The sequence below is a fragment of the Apodemus sylvaticus genome, chromosome 6 (assembly GCF_947179515.1).
Source record: "Apodemus sylvaticus chromosome 6, mApoSyl1.1, whole genome shotgun sequence".
NCBI lineage: Eukaryota > Metazoa > Chordata > Mammalia > Rodentia > Muridae > Apodemus > Apodemus sylvaticus.
The window spans coordinates 42,619,737-42,637,864 of NC_067477.1; the positions used below are offsets into that span (position 1 = coordinate 42,619,737).

General features: G+C 44.8%; 1 protein-coding gene across 5 annotated transcripts in view; it reads right to left on the reverse strand.

Annotated features, from left to right (window-relative positions):
* The window catches only part of Rad51b (RAD51 paralog B), a 515,280-nt gene that overhangs the window by 61,713 nt on the left and 435,439 nt on the right, over nt 1–18,128 (reverse strand). For 3 of the 5 annotated variants that reach the window (XM_052185570.1, XM_052185569.1, XM_052185568.1), the window contains exon 9: nt 4,692–4,760. The exons of the other annotated variants lie outside the window; for them this stretch is intronic. In XM_052185570.1, the coding sequence (XP_052041530.1) occupies nt 4,692–4,760 (69 nt within the window). The remainder of the gene's footprint in view (nt 1–4,691; nt 4,761–18,128) is intronic. 5 annotated transcript variants of the gene reach the window in all.

The following is an 18,128-nucleotide window of genomic DNA, read 5'->3' on the forward strand; positions in this document are numbered from 1 at the left end:
CACACACACTCATTCAGACGACTGCCTCCGAAGAGAACTGGCAAAGGTTAAGGAATGGCATATCCTTTATTAGGTACTCCTCCTGGGGAGACTTAAACCACAGAAAACATATACAAGCTGAACACGTTTCCGGCCTTAGTCCTGACGGTGAGAGCGCCACGTGATAACCCACACAACTGAAAAGCCAGGGACTCTCTGAAAGCTTTGACTTTGGAGCTCAGTTCACCAAGAAACGGCAACCCCAGGTCTGGGAGCCCGTCCCTTCATGGTTAGTTGACGTGGACCCAGGCCTGTGTGAGCAGTTCCTACTTCATGCCTGCGTCAGCTTCATGCCTTGGCTCTGCAAGCAGCGAGGTCAGCAGGCAAAAAATGAAATGGGATTTGTCAGGAAGTATATTCTTGAAGAAAAATATTCCTGTGAAACCAGTGACTAAAAGATCTTAATACACAATGACATTTCGGCTAAACACAGTGTCTAATCCTGGACTGAACTCTGGAAAACCTGCCCTAGAAACATTACTGGGACACCTGGCAAAGCTTAAATATTGCCTTTATATTAGATTACAGTGTTGTATCAATGTTAATTTCCTGGGAGAAAGAATAAATGTATTATGGCTATAAAAGAGACACTGTTGTTCTTGGGAGACAAATTAAAGTCTCAGGGGGGTGGAAGACCATGACATCTACAATGTACTGTTAAATGGTGCCACCAAGACAATAACAACTTAATGACGTTGCAAAATAGATGGATAATGACAGTAAGCCAGAAGATAAAACAGATGAGGCAGGAGATGGCACCCGAGCTCACTGTAGTTTCTTTAGAATGTCCTGTGTTAAAAATGTAAGCTAACTATGAGGGATGGACTGGGCCACTCACAATAGCAGGACGTGGGGTGGGGTCAAATGCATCTCACAGCAGAATCATCTGATTAGCTGCTTAAGGTGTTGAATATGGAGCTCCAGGATTCAAACCCCAAATCTAAGACACCAGCACTTTACACACACACACACACACACACTCACATACTCACACACACACTCACACTCACTCACACTCGCATGCACACGTGTACATACACATGCACCCGGAACAGGAGTTTGCGTTTCTGTTTGCAATGGCCCAGGTGCACTGGGAAATCTTCAGCATCTTGTGACACAGGCTCTGCATCCTTTTCATCTTAGAGACATAGCTTTGCAGAATGCCCTTTGGCCCAGTGTTTAAAAATGTTGTCTGCTGACTTTATCCTCGTCTTAGCTCCCAAGGGGAAGAGAGAGGAGAGATGTGATTGCTTTTCAGAGAGGCCATAACTCATCTGTCTGGAGCTGCTGTCAGAGGCGCCACCCAAAAGATCCAGAAAGGGCGGAGGAGGGACAGCTGACAGTTTGTGGCATAAAACAGGTCAGGGCTAGAATGGGCCAGGACCCTCATTTAGGGACTCTCATTAAGGTGCTTCCTCGGTTATGCTCCTTGGCTTGAAGTTCTTCAAGGCACTAAAGCCTTCAAGAGCTCCAGCTTCTGCTGTCACTGACTAAGGAACACTCAGGGAGTCAGGATAAGTAAAAGGGACAGGAGACAGACATCCTCAAGTGTCTCCAACTCTGGGGTTGGATATATAGCTGATAAAGTCAACTGAAGTTTCTTTCCTTTGATCTTAAGACACAGGTACACTTAGGAGGCAGAGGCAGGTGGATTTCTGAGTTCGAGGCCAGCCTGGTCTACAGAGAAAGTTCCAGGACAGCCAAGGCTGTACAGAGAAACCCTGTCTCAAACAACAACAACAACAAAAAAACCCAACCAACCAAACAAACAAAAAAAGACACAGGTACAATCATTACTCCAGTGTAAGACAGAGGGAGGGGGAGAGGGAGGAGGTTGGGAGGGAGGGGGAAGGAAAGAGAGAGACCTAGTCACTGTAGCCCACCACCTTGCTGCAGACACGGTTGAGGCCTGAGTGCAGGCCTTTCTGCTGGCCCAGCGGCCTTCCTTCTGGCATCTGAGAGCAAACTGCGGTGGAGAATGCTTTTAATTATCACCTAGCATGAATGTGAGGATTTATTGTTATGCTTTGCTCCCACCCATCTCAATTGCTCCTCTGGGAAGCAGAATGACTGATAGGAATCAGTATACACTCTTGCATGGAGAGAATGGAATGTGGGTGGCACTCATGTCTGTGCCCCTGAAGGCACTGAGCAGGGGAGAGGAATAGAAGTAGATTCAGGAAGAGCTCAGGTCCATGAAGGCCTCCCGGTGTCCTTCCCAGAGCACTCCCCGTGCTGCCCTAGCTACACAGGCTGCTCAGTTCCCTCAGGGTGGCCTATCTTTATTTGGCATCTGTAGCAGGGTCTCCTTGAGCCAAGGCTAGGAGAAGCTGTCAGACTTCCCTTTTGGAGAGTTGTGCACACATGGAGGGAATCGCACACTGTCTCCCATCACCGCAACACAAGGCTCACAACAAATTAGGGGCACAGAAGAGAGGGAAAGCTCTTCCTTGTACCACATTCACAGTGAACTCTAGATGGTAAATTGTAGGATCCTGACAATGTGTAGATAACCTGTATGTTTGTGTGTGTGTGTGTGTCCATCTGAGTGCATAGGTCAAAGGGGTGAAGGTACTTTTAGTCAATGAGGTAATCTCACTTCAACATTTTCTACTTCCCTAGAGGCATCCAGATCTCCGAGGGTTAGTCAAATAGTTTTAGAAAGGGGCCTTATGGCAGAGAGGAAACTGACAAGGGAGATATGCTGGCACCAGCAGAGTCTTTTTAACTGGGGGGAACTGGTTTCAGTGGGTAGTAGGCAGTCAGGATACATCTGCAAAATATGAATTCTTAAGCAAAGCAATTTCCGTCTTCCTCACAGCCACTGTTTATCCAGAAATGGGATAGAACGATGGGTTTTCCAAAAATGACCAGAGTCAGGAGAGCAATCAAGACCACCAACCTGTGTAATGTGTCCCACATCTCAGACATTGGTTGACATAACAGTAAAGACTTATGAGGTAACATTTTAGGATAATGAGTGTGTTCCGGGTGCTGGGCTAAACACCTCGACGTATATTGTCTCTGTGAGGGAGGTACTAGCTTTCTAAGGGAGAAAGCTGAGCTGCCAAGAAAGTTATTTGCCCAAGGCCACTTGGCAAGTGGCACAACCAGGATGTGAGCCCCACATTCTAACTCATTATTTCTCCTTTCATTATTTCCTTTTGGGAGGGCAAAGTTACAAACCCTCAGCCCACGCCATTTTCCAGATATCCTCTTCTACCTCAATAAACTGTAATATACAAATTTCATTTAGCATTCTTGGTGCCTTTCTAGAAAAGATATTTTAACGAAATTCTCTATTGTTGAAAAATCCAGTCAAGAAACTGATACCAAAGAAAAATAAATCTCCAAGTTTTCTTTACTGGAAATATGTAAAATAACCCCAGCTGCTAAAATCATGGCTGCTTTCTTTCTATGATCATAATCTACCATGTGGATTTCTTTGCCAGAAATGCATGATGATGCATCTCTTCATGTTTTTGGTCATGCCTGTATTTTATGGCATCTCTGAGCAGAGGTGCTGTGTTAAGTCATTTCGCTTCCCATTGCAAATTTCATGGTTTATTTTCATTAGCATTAACTCTACAATGAAAAGCTGCAGAAGGCACATGTGATAGAGTTCAGAGCCCTGGAAAAAGCCAGTTAGGGGGCTACTTTGGGTAAGGGCACTTGCCACCAAGACTGACAACCGGAGTTCAATCCTCAGAAACCACGTGAGAGAAGAAAACCAACTCCCACGGCATGACCACCTACCATCGACCTGCCCCCCCAAACCCCCCAAAACATCTTGAAAGCTAGTTAGTTTATTTTTAACCCATCCTGTTCTTGGGGGAGAAGAAGATGGGTGATACTCATGACTAGTACTTACAAGCACCTTTGTGAAGCAGAAACTGTTGTACAAGGAAAGAGCCCTTCCTTCATCATGCTGCCAGCAATATGAAATAGTTATTACCATCGCTCCTCCTTTAGAGAGGAGGCAACTTTATTTGTATAACTATCAAGTGGTAGGGCCAGGATTCAAACTCCTGCTGTCTGGCTGTAGGGCCCACATGTCAGCCTTACGCTCAGCTCTGCCAGGCTACTTCGTATCTCTGAGTTTGATCCTAACAATGAATCGTTACAGCCTCTTTGTTTTGAGACAGGGTTTCTCTGGGTAGCACTGGCTGTCCTGGTACTCACTTTGCAGTCCAGGCTGGGCTACAGCTGGAGTTTACCTAACTCTGCCTCCCCAGTAGAGTGCTAGGATTAAAGGTGTGTGCCACCACTGTCCAGCCCATTACAGACTCTTAAGCAAAGATTTCCATAAACTTTCCATGATATTACCATAGGCTTATTATGTTTATGAAACAGCAATGGCACAAACAAAAATTGCATGTGTTAATGACTGTTTCACATAAAAGATTATTAGTATTCCTTAGGAGAGTCACATTGCTACACAAGCCCTGGTCAGGACCAGGTCAATACCTCTTTGAATCTCCCCTATAACCAGGGCTGCTGCTTCACCTAGGAGGCCCCCAGGGGTGCCTGTATCTAGGAACTCCTGTAGCTGCCCATGGTTCTGTTCAAGATGAAAGGCTCCACAGCACCTCTAGCTCTAAATTAAAAACAGCACAACAGGGCCAGTGTGATGACTCAGTGGGTATAATGACCTGAATGTGATCCCTGGGCTCCCCATGGTAGAGGCAGACAACCAACTCCTGCAAGGCGTCCTTTGATTGCTACAAACAAACAAAAAATCAATCAAACACACATGTACACACAAATACACATAAAAACAAACAACAATGTAATAACATGGCAGGACAAAACAATAATAATAAGACAAATGGTAGAAAGACCCTAGGGACATACAACTTTCCTTAGATGGATCACTAAGGGGATATTCTTTCAAGAAGCAAGTGACTGCCAAAAGGAATCTAAATTCATTATTGTGTATTTTTCTTCACGATTGAGAAGTTTTCTATTGCCCCCCCAATCCTTTTCAAAAGACTACCCCTCCCACAATCTTAAACTTTAAACTTTAAAAGTAGAAGCTCTCTCTCACTTCAAAAGATTTTTCTAAGTAAAAAACTCAAAACCCCACAGTGGTCACAAACTGCTCCAGGGGTGGGGGTGTCACCTTAGGGGACACTACTTTCGTAGTATAGAGAAGGAGAGGGATGGAAGAGGGGAGAAATCCGGAGTGAAGAAAGGGAGGCAGAAGGAGACTGGATAAAGAGGGAGAGTCACTGGCTTGAAAAAAAGTGACATTGTCCAGAGAGGTGAAAGGGAACAGATGGCCGTGGAGAATGTGGCCCTCAAAGACCCCGACGAAAGGGCAGTGCTGACAGATCTTGCTGTTTCCCACTGATGCTTGGATGTTCTGTGTTGGAGAGCCGAGGCCAGAGTAGCCACCAGACCTCTGTCCCCAGCAGCTCGCTGGGGCAATGGCACTGAGGGTCCAGGAGGAAAAGAAGGGGGAAGGCAGCAGCTACCAGCAGCAGCAGGGAGGGCTGCGTCCCACAGCCTCTCTTCATGGCCAGGGAAGGTCAGCCTCGCTCTTGACTGAGCACTGGCAGAGGTGAAAGAGGGGACAGGGGTCCAGGCCAAAGTCTCTTGCTTCCTTCTTTGAGAACCTGCTGGGGGAGGCATGTCTGGATCAAATGGCTACACCTTAGGAGGGAGAAGTGAAGAAAAGAGTCCGAGCATTGAAGAGTGAGCCGTTCAAAGAACAAACAAGAAACCTGGAGTTTTGAGAGAGGACAAAAGAGTGACTTGCTGAGATGAACACCAACATGGGTTAGGAAGGAACCTGGGTCAGAGGCCACTCAGCCTCTGCAGAAGTTCAGGCACCAAGGTGTACTTGCCTGGCATGGCATGACAGGACAGGACAGAGGAGGGGAAGGCATGTCCCTGCGTGCCTGTCTGGCATGGGGACGGGATGCCAGTGGGCTTGGTGGATGCAGCTGCGCCACACTGGGGAATGCCCCTGGAGACTCAGAAGTCATTTCAGTGAACAGCTAGTGCAGGAAGCCCTGGCTGACTGCTGAAAGCATCCTTTTGGAGGAGAAAGTCCAGCAGCCTCTGCAGCCAGAGGACCAGAGAAGCGGTGAAGAGAGGGAACGGTTTGCAGAAGTAGTAATTACAAAGAGGCTTGTAAACTTCAGGGGATTAAGATATAATCGGTGTAATTTCCTTAATATAACTTTGATCAGAAAAATCATTGTTCCAAATGCCCCCGTGACCTATCTTTGTACCGTTTACAGTGTGTATGTGTGTGGGGGGGATGATAAATTCAGTCCTGCTCCTGCCGGCTAGGAGGGGGTTGCATGCTTCTCACTTAAATGTTTAGTGAGCCCAGAGAGTTATGTGAGCTCAAGACATTTTCCCAGTTCTGCATTTTCTGGCCCTGAAAATGGCCACAACCTGCCAGGGGCCCTGAGTTTTGAAGCAATGGAGTATGGGTTTGTGGAAACTGATCCCTCACTGGAACATCGGAAACATTCCCATACATGCCAGGCTCCACACACATTTCTCATTTGACCCTCTTAGGGGAAGGAGGGATTAAAAGAAGGCTCTGGATATCTTTAGTGACTTGGTAGGCTCACCTTAACCTAGAGCCAGGGCCCCTGCTTTGACCTGGATGAAGATGCCACAGTGGCTGTCAAAGTCCCACGTTTATACCGTATGTCCATTGCTCTGAGTTGCTGAGAAATTTCCCATGAAGCCACACAGTGAAAAAGACAATGATAAAGACCTTGTCTTTTATTTCTCTCCTTCAGCAAAATTGGTCCCCAGGCACTTTAGACTTAGAAGTTCCACTAATAAGCCTTATACACTGCGAGCCCAGCCTCTGCATAGAAACGACTTTGTATAGCCCCTAAGTGAAATCCCCCGGGGGACAGAAGATGCCCACGGCTTTAACAACCGAGACATAACACAGCCTTAGTATGAGAACAGAAGACAAGCACTTTCTGACATCCCAATTGAAACTACAGGCTGAATCGGACATAGAGGAATGCAATTACCTTTTCTAGTCTGATGGTACACTAAAGAAACTGGAGAAGTGGGATACCTATTAGGTCCCCGCTAATCCTCCTCCTAAATTCAAAGCAGGGCTGGTCCCTGGAACTCATTTCTGAGTATTCTTACTCCCTGTCATTGTTAGGCAGCTCAATTGATAAGTGCTTCCAGCTCGTAATGCTTTCTTCTTTCCCAGCGGCTCAAAGCACTTTACAAATATCACCTCATTATTCTTTATAGCACTCCAGCGAGCCTGATAGGTGGAAAGGTTCATTATCTTCTCCTCAGCAATAGGGGAAATAGACAAAGGAAGGAGAAGTGACTCGCTGAAGCCAGCAAAGCCGAGGCTGGACTGGAAGTACAGCTCAGCCATTCTCCCAACTCCAAATGTGCACATGTCTCATGTCAGCTTGTAAAACTGATCTGCTGACAGGGTGGGGTTTTCTCTTAAGCACTGTTTTGTAATCGGCATGTCTGGAGGGAGGCTCCGGGCTGGGCTGGAGGGGAAAGGGCAGGGGTCGAGATGAAGGCTGCCTTCAGATGGCAACACTTAGGTTAAGACAGAATTCTTCACCAGAGTCCCAGTGCCTTGCCTAGAAAAGGAGATGCTTAGATTGGAGGACTCTTTCTGCTCTTTATGTGACGGATGAGGAAAGCGTTTCTGAAGACTGCTTCTAGTGTTCCTCAGTCCCTGGGACCACCGGGGACCATTTTGTAAGCCGGAAACAGCTGGAACCCTTGTCTTCTTATAGAGTGCTTCTTTTCATTCACCACCCACCATCCACCATCCACCTACGACAGGAAGCATCAGGGCGGCCAGTGTGACAAGGCAAAACAGAGAGTGGCCCTGGTGCATTAAGGCCAAAAGAAATGGAGACTTGGGGAGCAGGAAGATGCTGAAGGGACCGTAAAGGAAGAACTTAAAAGTGAAACACTGGTAAACTGTGTCATGACCTGAGTCTCGGTTTGGACCAGAGACACACCCTACATTCCATGGAATTTATACTAAGTCACCAAAGTATGGGAAGGCCTGAGAACAACAGGACTTGATTTGGCTTTTCCAGATAGAGGATTTGCCAGCCCCCTCCCGCCCTTGTGTGAACAATGGTCTAGTGTAGCTGGCCATGGCAGTTTTCCATTTACACAGAAGTTCATCTTAATAATAACAATAATAATAATAATAAGCACTGATCTTCAAGTTAATCAAAACTGGATTATACAGGTTTCAGGAGTTTACAATTGGGCGCTGGAGCTCCATAAGCCTAGGCCTTTAGGAAACCTGCCATAGCTCATCTGAGTCTTCAACACTTACCTCTAAATGACACACTGACAGAGCTGGAGAGGTAAGACGTAAAGTCAGTATTTGTTTGTAGGAGCAGCTCCTGCCACAAGAATAATGACCTTAGATAATAAAAAGGAATGATGCTTTGGGGTGAGGGAGAGGTTGGTTACAGGGACCAGAGGTAAAGGACTGACTATGCAACCACCAGAGAAAGCACATTTTTGTAATAATTAGGTTGTTTTTGTTGGCCTGATCTTTGGCGTTCACCATGGGAACTGTGTCACTTGCTTGCCGCTCCTACAGAGACTGCAGAACACTTTTCTTTATACAGAGTAAAAGGAATAAATAATAAGTATCCCCTGAAAGCCAGTGTCTTCTGGGGTGGGGGACGAATTGTGTTCATCTCCACGTCCAGCTGTAGACGGGCCACAGACTGCCATCTCTGTTCCATCTGCTCTTGAAGGGCTTCAGCCTGACCTTGTGGAACCTTCTTTCTGGGAAGTTAAGGAATTTCCAGGATTAGCTCAGATCTCGAGGCTGCCAACTGTGACAATCTACAAAGCTCTCTTAGGCAATGATTCAGACCCCATTTCTGCTCAAAGCCAAGATGGTTCCCAGTGAACTGGAAACACTCTCATTTCCTGGATGTAGGCTATAATGGGAGTTGACCCCGGAAGAACTATGGAAAGGCAAGCCTTGGCATTTCTGCATACTGCAGATTCAACAGCTGATACCAGATATGACTGAAATGTAATAAAACCTGAAAAGCAGGGTAAAGAGGTCATTAGACGCAAGTTTGAAAAAGAACACCACAAGAAAAGGGGGGTGTGGTATGTTAATGACAATGATGGTTAATCTCATATATCTAACTACCCAAGACGGTATATTTTGGGGGGAAATACCTGGTGAATCTCTCCTGAACTGAATTTCTGGACATTCTAGCATAAGTCTAAGTTTCTAAGTCCTGAACAAGTTGGTACTTTGGGTTAGCCAAGGTAAGAGCTAGGCCTCAGATCCAGCCAGGAACAGCACTGGTACACTAGGGCCCTCATCTTTCCCTCTGATACCTGAATGCTGCAGACATCTGAGCTCCCTCTGTGGCCTTCTTAGGTTTCAGTCCCATCTGAAAAGCAAAGAGGACCTGAGAGCCTCTAACACCCGTCCTCTGAGGAGCCCTGCACGACTGTGTCTCTGCAGAGCTGGCTCCGGCACTTTCTGGCTACAGTATATTCTCTCCCTTTCAGGCTTCACTGAATCCTAGTTCCCGGGCAGTCCTAACATTGTCTCACATCACAAAGCAAAGCTTTAATGAACAATTCAATCAAATGTTTCTTCCACCCCTACAAGGCAGAATTAACCAGGACTCTACCGATCCAGCTGACCTCATGAACTAAAGATACTCCAAGAGCTCTCTAATCCAAAACAAAAGGATGAAGACTCCAAATATGAAAGCTTAGCAAGAACACACACACACACACACACACACACACCCCCACACACACACCCCTCTGTGGGTTAATTTTACAGTGCAAGCATCTAGGAAGTTAAGACAGCTTTTTAACATAAATAGCCAGATATTTTTTCAATAGTCAACATTTCCAGTCTAGTCCATAACCCAGCTCTATCCATAACAACGTTTCTATAACGCTAGCTGAAGGAATTTTAAGAATAGTCAGCAACCCCAAGGAACTTTTCATTCAAGGACTCCAGAATGTTACGTAAGGATTCTCATGATCCCAAACAGATGTAGAGAAGCTATTCATCTGAGAAATGAGGGACATTTTACAGATTTGTCTACAGTCAGCCAGGACTTGAACAGAGATTCCAACAAAGCACTTTCAGATTTGAGTTTCCTAATCTCTTACACATTAGCAGATACCTGAGTGAGTTACACAGGAACTTAGAAAAGTCATCAAGAAAGAAGGGGATCCCAAGTCCCTGATTTCTCTTAGACAGAACCAGGGCAGACAGAATTTAGACTAGCCCAGATGATTAATATAAATACTGATCTGTGTTCTTAACTTAGGAAATCATTTCCCACTCTTGCATATTATCTTTTGGTTCAAGCCCAAGTGCATGCTCTTTCAGATGACTAGTATTTAGAACATGTTGGGGTAATAAGGACAACAACAAACCACAAGTATGGTATGGTCTAAATTCTGAGAAAAAAAAAAAAACCTCACTACAAGTGTTTCTATCCATCCATCCATTTCTTGAGTCATCTTACTATGCAGTAAGCAAAGAGAACTCCTATGCTTCTAGGCCCACCGTGAACATCTCAGTCTCCCTTGTGTTTAGATTACACTCCTGTCACTGCAGTGGGTTTATAATCTTCATTTTCCTTTTCTGCTATCTATATTTTTCTTTTTGTACTTTTTAAAATTATACAGAGTTACACCCATTTTGTGTAATCGTATTTTATATTGGTATACAAAACAGTAAGGATAAACGTCACGAACAACATGAAGCCAAAGAACCTGCCCCCAAGAGTGAGAAACTAGTTACACTGTTGACAGAGACTTCAAACGCGGACAAACTAACTTAGGGTTGCGGAACCCTCCAGTGGGTGAGTATTCTGGGGATGGGAAGGGAAGGTGGGGCAGATGGTGCCAGGGCAGGGATCATCCTGGAGACCAGTAGTGTTCTGCTTTGTACTCTACATGCTGGCTGCACGTGTGTGTTCATGGAGAAAGTTAGTGGTGCTGTCCCTGCACAATGCATACCTGTTGCTGATTCTATATCACACTTTTTAAAAAGTACTTAGAACAAAGAAAATACTCAGAGACTTTCCATACTATTCTTTTAAGGAGTCTAGGGAATGGCTCTTTGTGGACAAGGGAGGGAGAGTTCAAACTATACTTTCAGTTGTGTAGCTGTATTTTGGGGGGGGGGGAGAAGGTGCTCACTGACAAGGAGGAGACAATTCTCCTTCACAGCTCTGTGTCTGAGAAGGGGGCTCCACAATCTGGTTCCATTAACCGGGAAGAAAAACACGAACTGACATCAGCAAAAGGTCATGACTTCTGCCAAGATTAGCAGCCTTTGAATCTTTCTGACAACACAGGATTGATGGTGACTCTGAAAGGCTGTGTTTTCATTCATCTCAGGCTCTCCAGAAAGGCTGATACTGGACCAGAGACATCACATGGAGAGGCGCACGAGTAGAACTAAACCCAGATTGATGAAAACAAGGGGCTGAATCTTCTAGAAGAAACTCTGAGGAGACAGCGACCTTGTATCCCCAGTTCCTAGTGTGAGATCGTCTTATTAACAGAACAGGGGCTCAAGAAATACTTTTGACATGTGTGAATGTTTAAATCTCTGTTCCAAAAGAAAACTGGAGATGTGCCAGTTCAAGCAGAGGTGACTGTGAACGGGAAAGGACGGGCTAGAATGGCATGTCGGATTGATGCTGTCTCTGCAGCATCTCAAGGAAGCTTTAGCATGAGGGGATTGAAGTTGTTGTACACATCTGGGGAAACACTCTGGAAAGATGCAACTGTCCAGCGGAAATATAGTTTAGGGAACACATGACATTTAAAATTCTTATTGGCTATGTGAAAACAAGCGAAATAAATGCTAACATTTTATTTCAGTTAGCACACTATGTCCAGCCTACCAGCAGATCAATGTGCAATCAATATATATTTCGCTCTATATGAACTCTCTGACATCCATTGTATGTTACACTTAGAACGTGTTTTGAATACTCAGCAGTCGCATGTGACACTGCGGGTCTAGGTGGCTTCTGTTTGGTGGTGGTGGAGGTGCCCTCTATGTGGCCCAGGCTACACAGAAAAATGAGCATTTAACAGTGCTTCTTCCATCTGCTCCTGTAGTCAACTGATTCCAAATCCTCTGCTTTTCTAGATACCTAGTATTCCTGTGGCAATTTCACTTTCTGCTTCCAGTACTTTAAGCATGGTTTCTGTCACATGCAATAAAAGCAGGCAGAGACAGAGAAGGCGTGCCTATGGGTACATCCTGTTTAAGTGGTGGCATGCCTGTTGAGTAACAGACGGGTAAATCAGCACGGTTGAATTTATAAACTAAGAAACATTATTAAAAGAACTATGCCACCATCTTATTCTTGGCTTTCAAGGCCATTTGCTGTAGGTTACACAATCAATTTGTCAATCTCTTTGAGTTCCTGTTTGAAGAATTCCAGGTGGGTTTGCTGTAAATTCTGAAACAAACAGGAGTTTAATAAGGTGCAGGCCTACAAGATACCTGAATCCTATCCATGGGAGACTGCTACGATGTAAAAGAATGAACAGAAAGCCTTAAGCCAGCAAACTCCTGCTCCATCTCAGCTCCTGTCTTCCCAAAAGCATGCATGTATTTCTGTGTTTCCAGTTAAACATGGAACTGGAGTTTGAGAGGAAATGGGCCAGTGGAGACAGTTGAAATCTCCTGTAAGGAAAGCGGTGGCCATCCTTAACACCTGGACCCAAATCCTTAGTGATTTAATGATATTAAGTGTGGCTATTTTGGAACCAGCATTCCTTTCCCTCTGATAAAGCCAGATCCATGCAGAAGCGGTGAAGGCAATACAGTCTCCTCTAACCTATACTTTTCTCTGTCAGAAAGCAAACTTTGAGTATTTTAGGTAGTAAAGGCTACTCTGATTTCTAGGGTGTCGTTGCAGGTGATATCGGGCTGGCAACTTGTAAAGTCCAGACCAAAAAATGAGGCAGAAACAATCTTCTTCCCACTGGGAGATAGGAGCCCTCTCCTGGGACCAGGAGCACTGTTGCTAATAGGCATGTACAATTCAGTGGTTTTGGAGGAGATGGGAAGGGCATAGGAGTGGGTATTTAACAGTGTTTAACTCAACATAGTGAGGGCTGAGACAGAAAGAATGAGAAAGCAAACATGCCACTATATCCTTTAAAGTATCAGCACGGGTCCTGTGTGCCAAGTGTGGGGGTGGAATCTGCAGAATTTACTGCAACTCCAGCTATCTAGAGAGGAGTTAGATATTCAGTGGGTGTCTGTCAGCCAAAGAGGGAGCCAAGAGTGGCACGCCGCTACTCCATGTGTGTGAGTCAGGGCCCTGTAGATGCCTTTTCCCTGCACAGATCAGTCACCATGTAAGAGGGAAACGACACACTTGCCCATGAAGTTAGACTAGGAAGTTCCTTGTTGAAAAGCTCAAGTGAGTCCAAGAAAAGTTGGCCTTTAACATCCAAAGTTTCTGTTCTGCTCATCCTAATTATGAGTAGGTGAGAAGCTTCTCTCTCTCTCTCTCTCTCTCTCTCTCTCTCTCACACACACACACACACACACACACACACACACACACACACACACACACACACAGGCACAAAAGCAGGACCTTTGAGTTCTTCTGGTAGTTTTGTGTGTGTGTGGCTTTTCTAAGTCCCTGCTTTTATCTCAGGGTGCCATTTATAAGACGGAGGTATGGAGGTATGGATAAACTCCAAAGGATAGCTGATGAGATCATATCTGAGACTCCCAAAACTTTGGAAAGGTCACAGGAAAGAGGGCAACAGAGTGGCTGAGGGACCTCCTTAGGTGACACAGAGAAAGGCTAAGGCCAGACTTTGGAGACAAGCTTTGGGTTTGAAATCCTCCCTCGATGCTTATTAGCTGTTTACTTTTGGACAAATGATATAACTGCTCTGTGCATCCCGTTTTTTTTTTTTTTTGACCTGTCACTCAGAGACAGCAGTGCTATCTTACCTGTTGGGAACCATGCACTAGATGAGGCCATGGATGTTCACTATCTAGGGCATCTTGCACCCATCAATATTAGCCATCCCCATTAACGGTAGCACAGTGTGTTCTCAGGATTTACTTAGAGATATAGTCTCCAGTCCAGGCTGGCTTCAAATCCCCAATGCAGGTGAGGATGACCTTCAAATCTCTATCCTCCTGCCACTACCTTCCTAGTGTTGGGGTTATAGTCATGTATTACCATGTATTGCCATGTCCTATTTATGTCATGCTGTGCATGTTCATCAAGCACTCTACTAACCCAGTTGCATCCTCAGCCCCATCCTTATTTCTTTTTTGTCAATTGGCACTCCTCTTGCTTCAGCATCAGTACAGGTGAAGCAAGTGTGGGCTCCCAAACATTGTCACACTTTTACTGTTAAATCTGGAAAAGACTATATAAATGTCTACCTAGTCTTGCTTAGAAAACACCCCTTCATGTTAAAACCAAAAAAGATCAAAATAGTCCATGAAAACAATTTGTGTACTCCAGAAATCATGGGGGGAAAGATCGTTTCTTAGTTTTTTTTAAGCTTTATTTATCATATGTTTATGAATATGCACCACTGAGTGCCTTGGAGTTGAAGATGACTAGGAGATACCATGTGGACACTGGGACTAATGCCCAGGTCTTCTGTAAAAGCAACAAATGTTCTTAACTGCTGAGCCATCTCTCTAGCCTCCAACATTTCTGAAGAATTATTCTCAGAATTATTGGATGTGCCTAATGCTAGATTAAGGCTTTGCCTTCTGGGAGGTAGTTCTGAGAAATGAATTCAGCCTTGCTTATTGGCTCTAAGCATTGGTATGGGCTCTTTTGAGAAATACAGAAAGCATGCAAGAGTCTGTGGGATGGGGTATGTAGTGTTGTCAAGCTTTATACCAGACAGAGCTTAAAGCTGGGCCTTGGAGGGGGGCTGGGAAGGAGTACCAAGAAGAGAAAGGGCAACATTGCCTGGAACCTTAGATATCCACAGGCTTCCATTTCAATTGCTGAGGCTGGGGAGGGGGAGGCTTTACCTCCATGTGATGTAGCAGGGAAGGGTGGCAGGCTTGGCATGCTGCCCATGTGGAGGAGTTGCCACCCAGCTGAGGGGAGAGTCAGGCTGAGCAGTCCCTCTGTTCCCTGGAGACTTGGATCAAGCTCATAGCCAGGGGAAGTGCGGATTAACACAATGTGGTGTCCGAGCTAATGAGTTAGCAAAACAGAGACAGATGGCAACTGAGTGACTTAGCCCATCTCTGTTTGCAACTCACTCCCACGGTGGCTCCTGTCCTTGTGCTGTCTAACTCTGCAGAGCCCTTTCCGTCCAACTCAGAAGGTCACGGTCACTGAGTAATCATCCTGCATGAAAAACAGCTACAAGCCCACTTTTTAAACACAACTGTTGCCTATGATTGGTGCATAGTGAAGTGGAATTTTTACTGGTGGCCTTGGAAAGACACCCCCAGTTCTAAAGGGGACACAGCGATTTTTATGGAATTCTTGTTATTTTATATTTAAGATAGAATTCCTTTTTACCAGCAGGCAGTATGTACAGAACATGATATTACTTAGGGGTAACTTTTGTTCTGACCCTGAAACAAATTTCCTTTAGTCAGATCTATAGATTGCAACAGTTTCCTTTGTGGGCTGGGGGGTGGGGAAGAGAGGAGTCTTGGCTAGAGAACACGGCCAGTGGACAATGCTGAGACAATGCTGAGACCAGACATGTGGCTATTCACGTGGGAGGCAAATGACTGCTTTACAAATTGTCTGTAACTCTGTCTGTTACATCATCCCCCCCCACGTACACACTAACAATGTGTGCTCCCCTCAAATAAGTGTTTGGGGGGGGTGGGCGTGCGCGTGCACACACATGCATGATACACACTGACATACACCTGTGGAGGTTAGAGGACAAGCTACTGAGGTAGGATCTCTCTTTCTTTCACGTGGAGCCTGGAAATCAAGCCCAGGTTGTCAGGCTTGGTGGCAAATGCCTTTACCTTTACCTGCTGAGCCGTTTTACTTGTCCACTCTGTGTATCTTTTTTTTTGTTGTTGTTGTTGTCTTGTTTTTGTTTTTGCTAGAAACGAAACCAAACAAACATGTTTTCCAATGGTCATTATTCCCAGGTGGGATTAAAGGCAGCTGCCAATTGTGAGACTTGGCTATTGCTCACATCAGCTCAGATAGCCAGTTTGGAAGACTATATATAATATTTCCTGTAATAGTACAATCCCTGTTATATAAACAACAGAAGAATATCTTCAGAAGAAGGGAAGGTTTAAAATTTATTTCCTTTCCTAGTCCACCTGGTTATTTCATTCAATGAGGTGATCAGAAACCTTACGCAAATCAAGACGTTTTCCAGGGTCTAGCCCTGTAAGGGTACTCCTCACCCTTTATCAAGGAAAATTCTCTCTGCAACAGAAGGTGACCATTAAAGAAAGCACAGACAATCAAAATCTATAGTTGTGGAGATCACTTCCAACTGATACACCCACAACCCAACTCCTGTACCTAAGGCTCAGGTGTCATTGTGGACTAGGGGCGGAAAGAGTCAGATACAGGGAGTTGATGTGAAACTGTGTCTCCTAGAAGCATCGGAAGCTACCCCCATTGTCTCACCAACATGGCTGCCTCGACATGAGCTGAACAAGGGCGATATTAATGAACATGCTATTGTAGATGAAGGAAGGCTCAAGAGATTCCAACCCTGTACAAAGAATTGCAGGCAACTAGGGAACGCTGAATGCGGGAGAAATAGTCTTCTCCAGGGAGGAGCACATCAGTTTGTAATCCATACCAAATGGTCAGCCCTGAAAACATGCACACTAAAGTAACATTATATGGATGGAAGAGGTTGTATTTATGTATTTAGAAAAACACACACACCACCACCACCACCACCACCACCAACAACAACAACAACAATAATTAATGAAGAAGGAGGCCATGCATTTAGAAGAGAATAAGAATAAATCTATGGGAGGCTTTGGAGGAAGTAAAGAGAAGGGGTAAGCACTGACTGTTCTTTCAAACATCTTGAGTTCAATTCCCAGCAACCACATGGTGACTCACAGCCATCTGTAACAGAATCTGATGCACTCTTTTGGTGTATCTGAAGACAACTACAGTGTACTCACATACATTAAATAAATATTTTAAAAAATAAAATAAATTTAGTTTATTCATACAAGTGGATTTTGCCTTTGGAAAGTAAAAAGCTAACTTAGAAGAAGAAACTTTCAGGAGTCAGTGAATGATTTAACAAAATACTTAAGTAAATAGGAGCACAGATGCAGACATTACCAAAAGACTCCTCATACCTCCACCCGTTCATTCACATTTCCTTCTCCATTCACCCTCTCAGGACTTCCCTGTTCACACCTGGCTTCTTAAGGTAAGGCCTTGGGATTGACAATGACAAAAAGTGAGCAGTTCAAAGAATTCTGAGCTCATGAGCAGATCAGATCAGGGAGAGTATACTTCCTCAACTCTGTGTGGGTTCAAAGTTGAGTGTACCAGTCAGCTAGTGATCTGGAAATTCTTCTAAGTGATCATGTAGTTGTACTGGCTCTTGGACCTAAGCATCAACCTTGAGCCCAGTCAGTAGCATCTCCTTATCCCTCTTGCCAGGTAATTAAAATGGCCTCACATACTACCGAGCACTGAAAGGGAATTAGCCACAAATTACAAGGTTCATGAACTTCTTCTAATAGGTCAGAGCCAAGAGTGAAGCAAGAAGTATTTGGTTTTTTCTAGGTATGTCTCATTTAGGAAGAAGAGTCTGAGTGAAATAAAGGAATACAATACAATATTAAGACTGGATGGAATCATGAAGGGCAGTGTCTGAGTGAGTTTGGATCCAGATGGGCCAGAGAAAAACCCAACCAACCAACCAACCAACCAACCAACCAACCAACCAACATGTTTCCTGAAAGTCATTTAATGAAAGTCCATTGCATCGGACTCTGAGTCTTTCAGCTTTAATGATGTTACCTTTCTATACCTGCAATCTTCCAACATCCTACCAATAGGCTTCAAAGTAGTCTTGAGGACATTTGCACTGGTCTA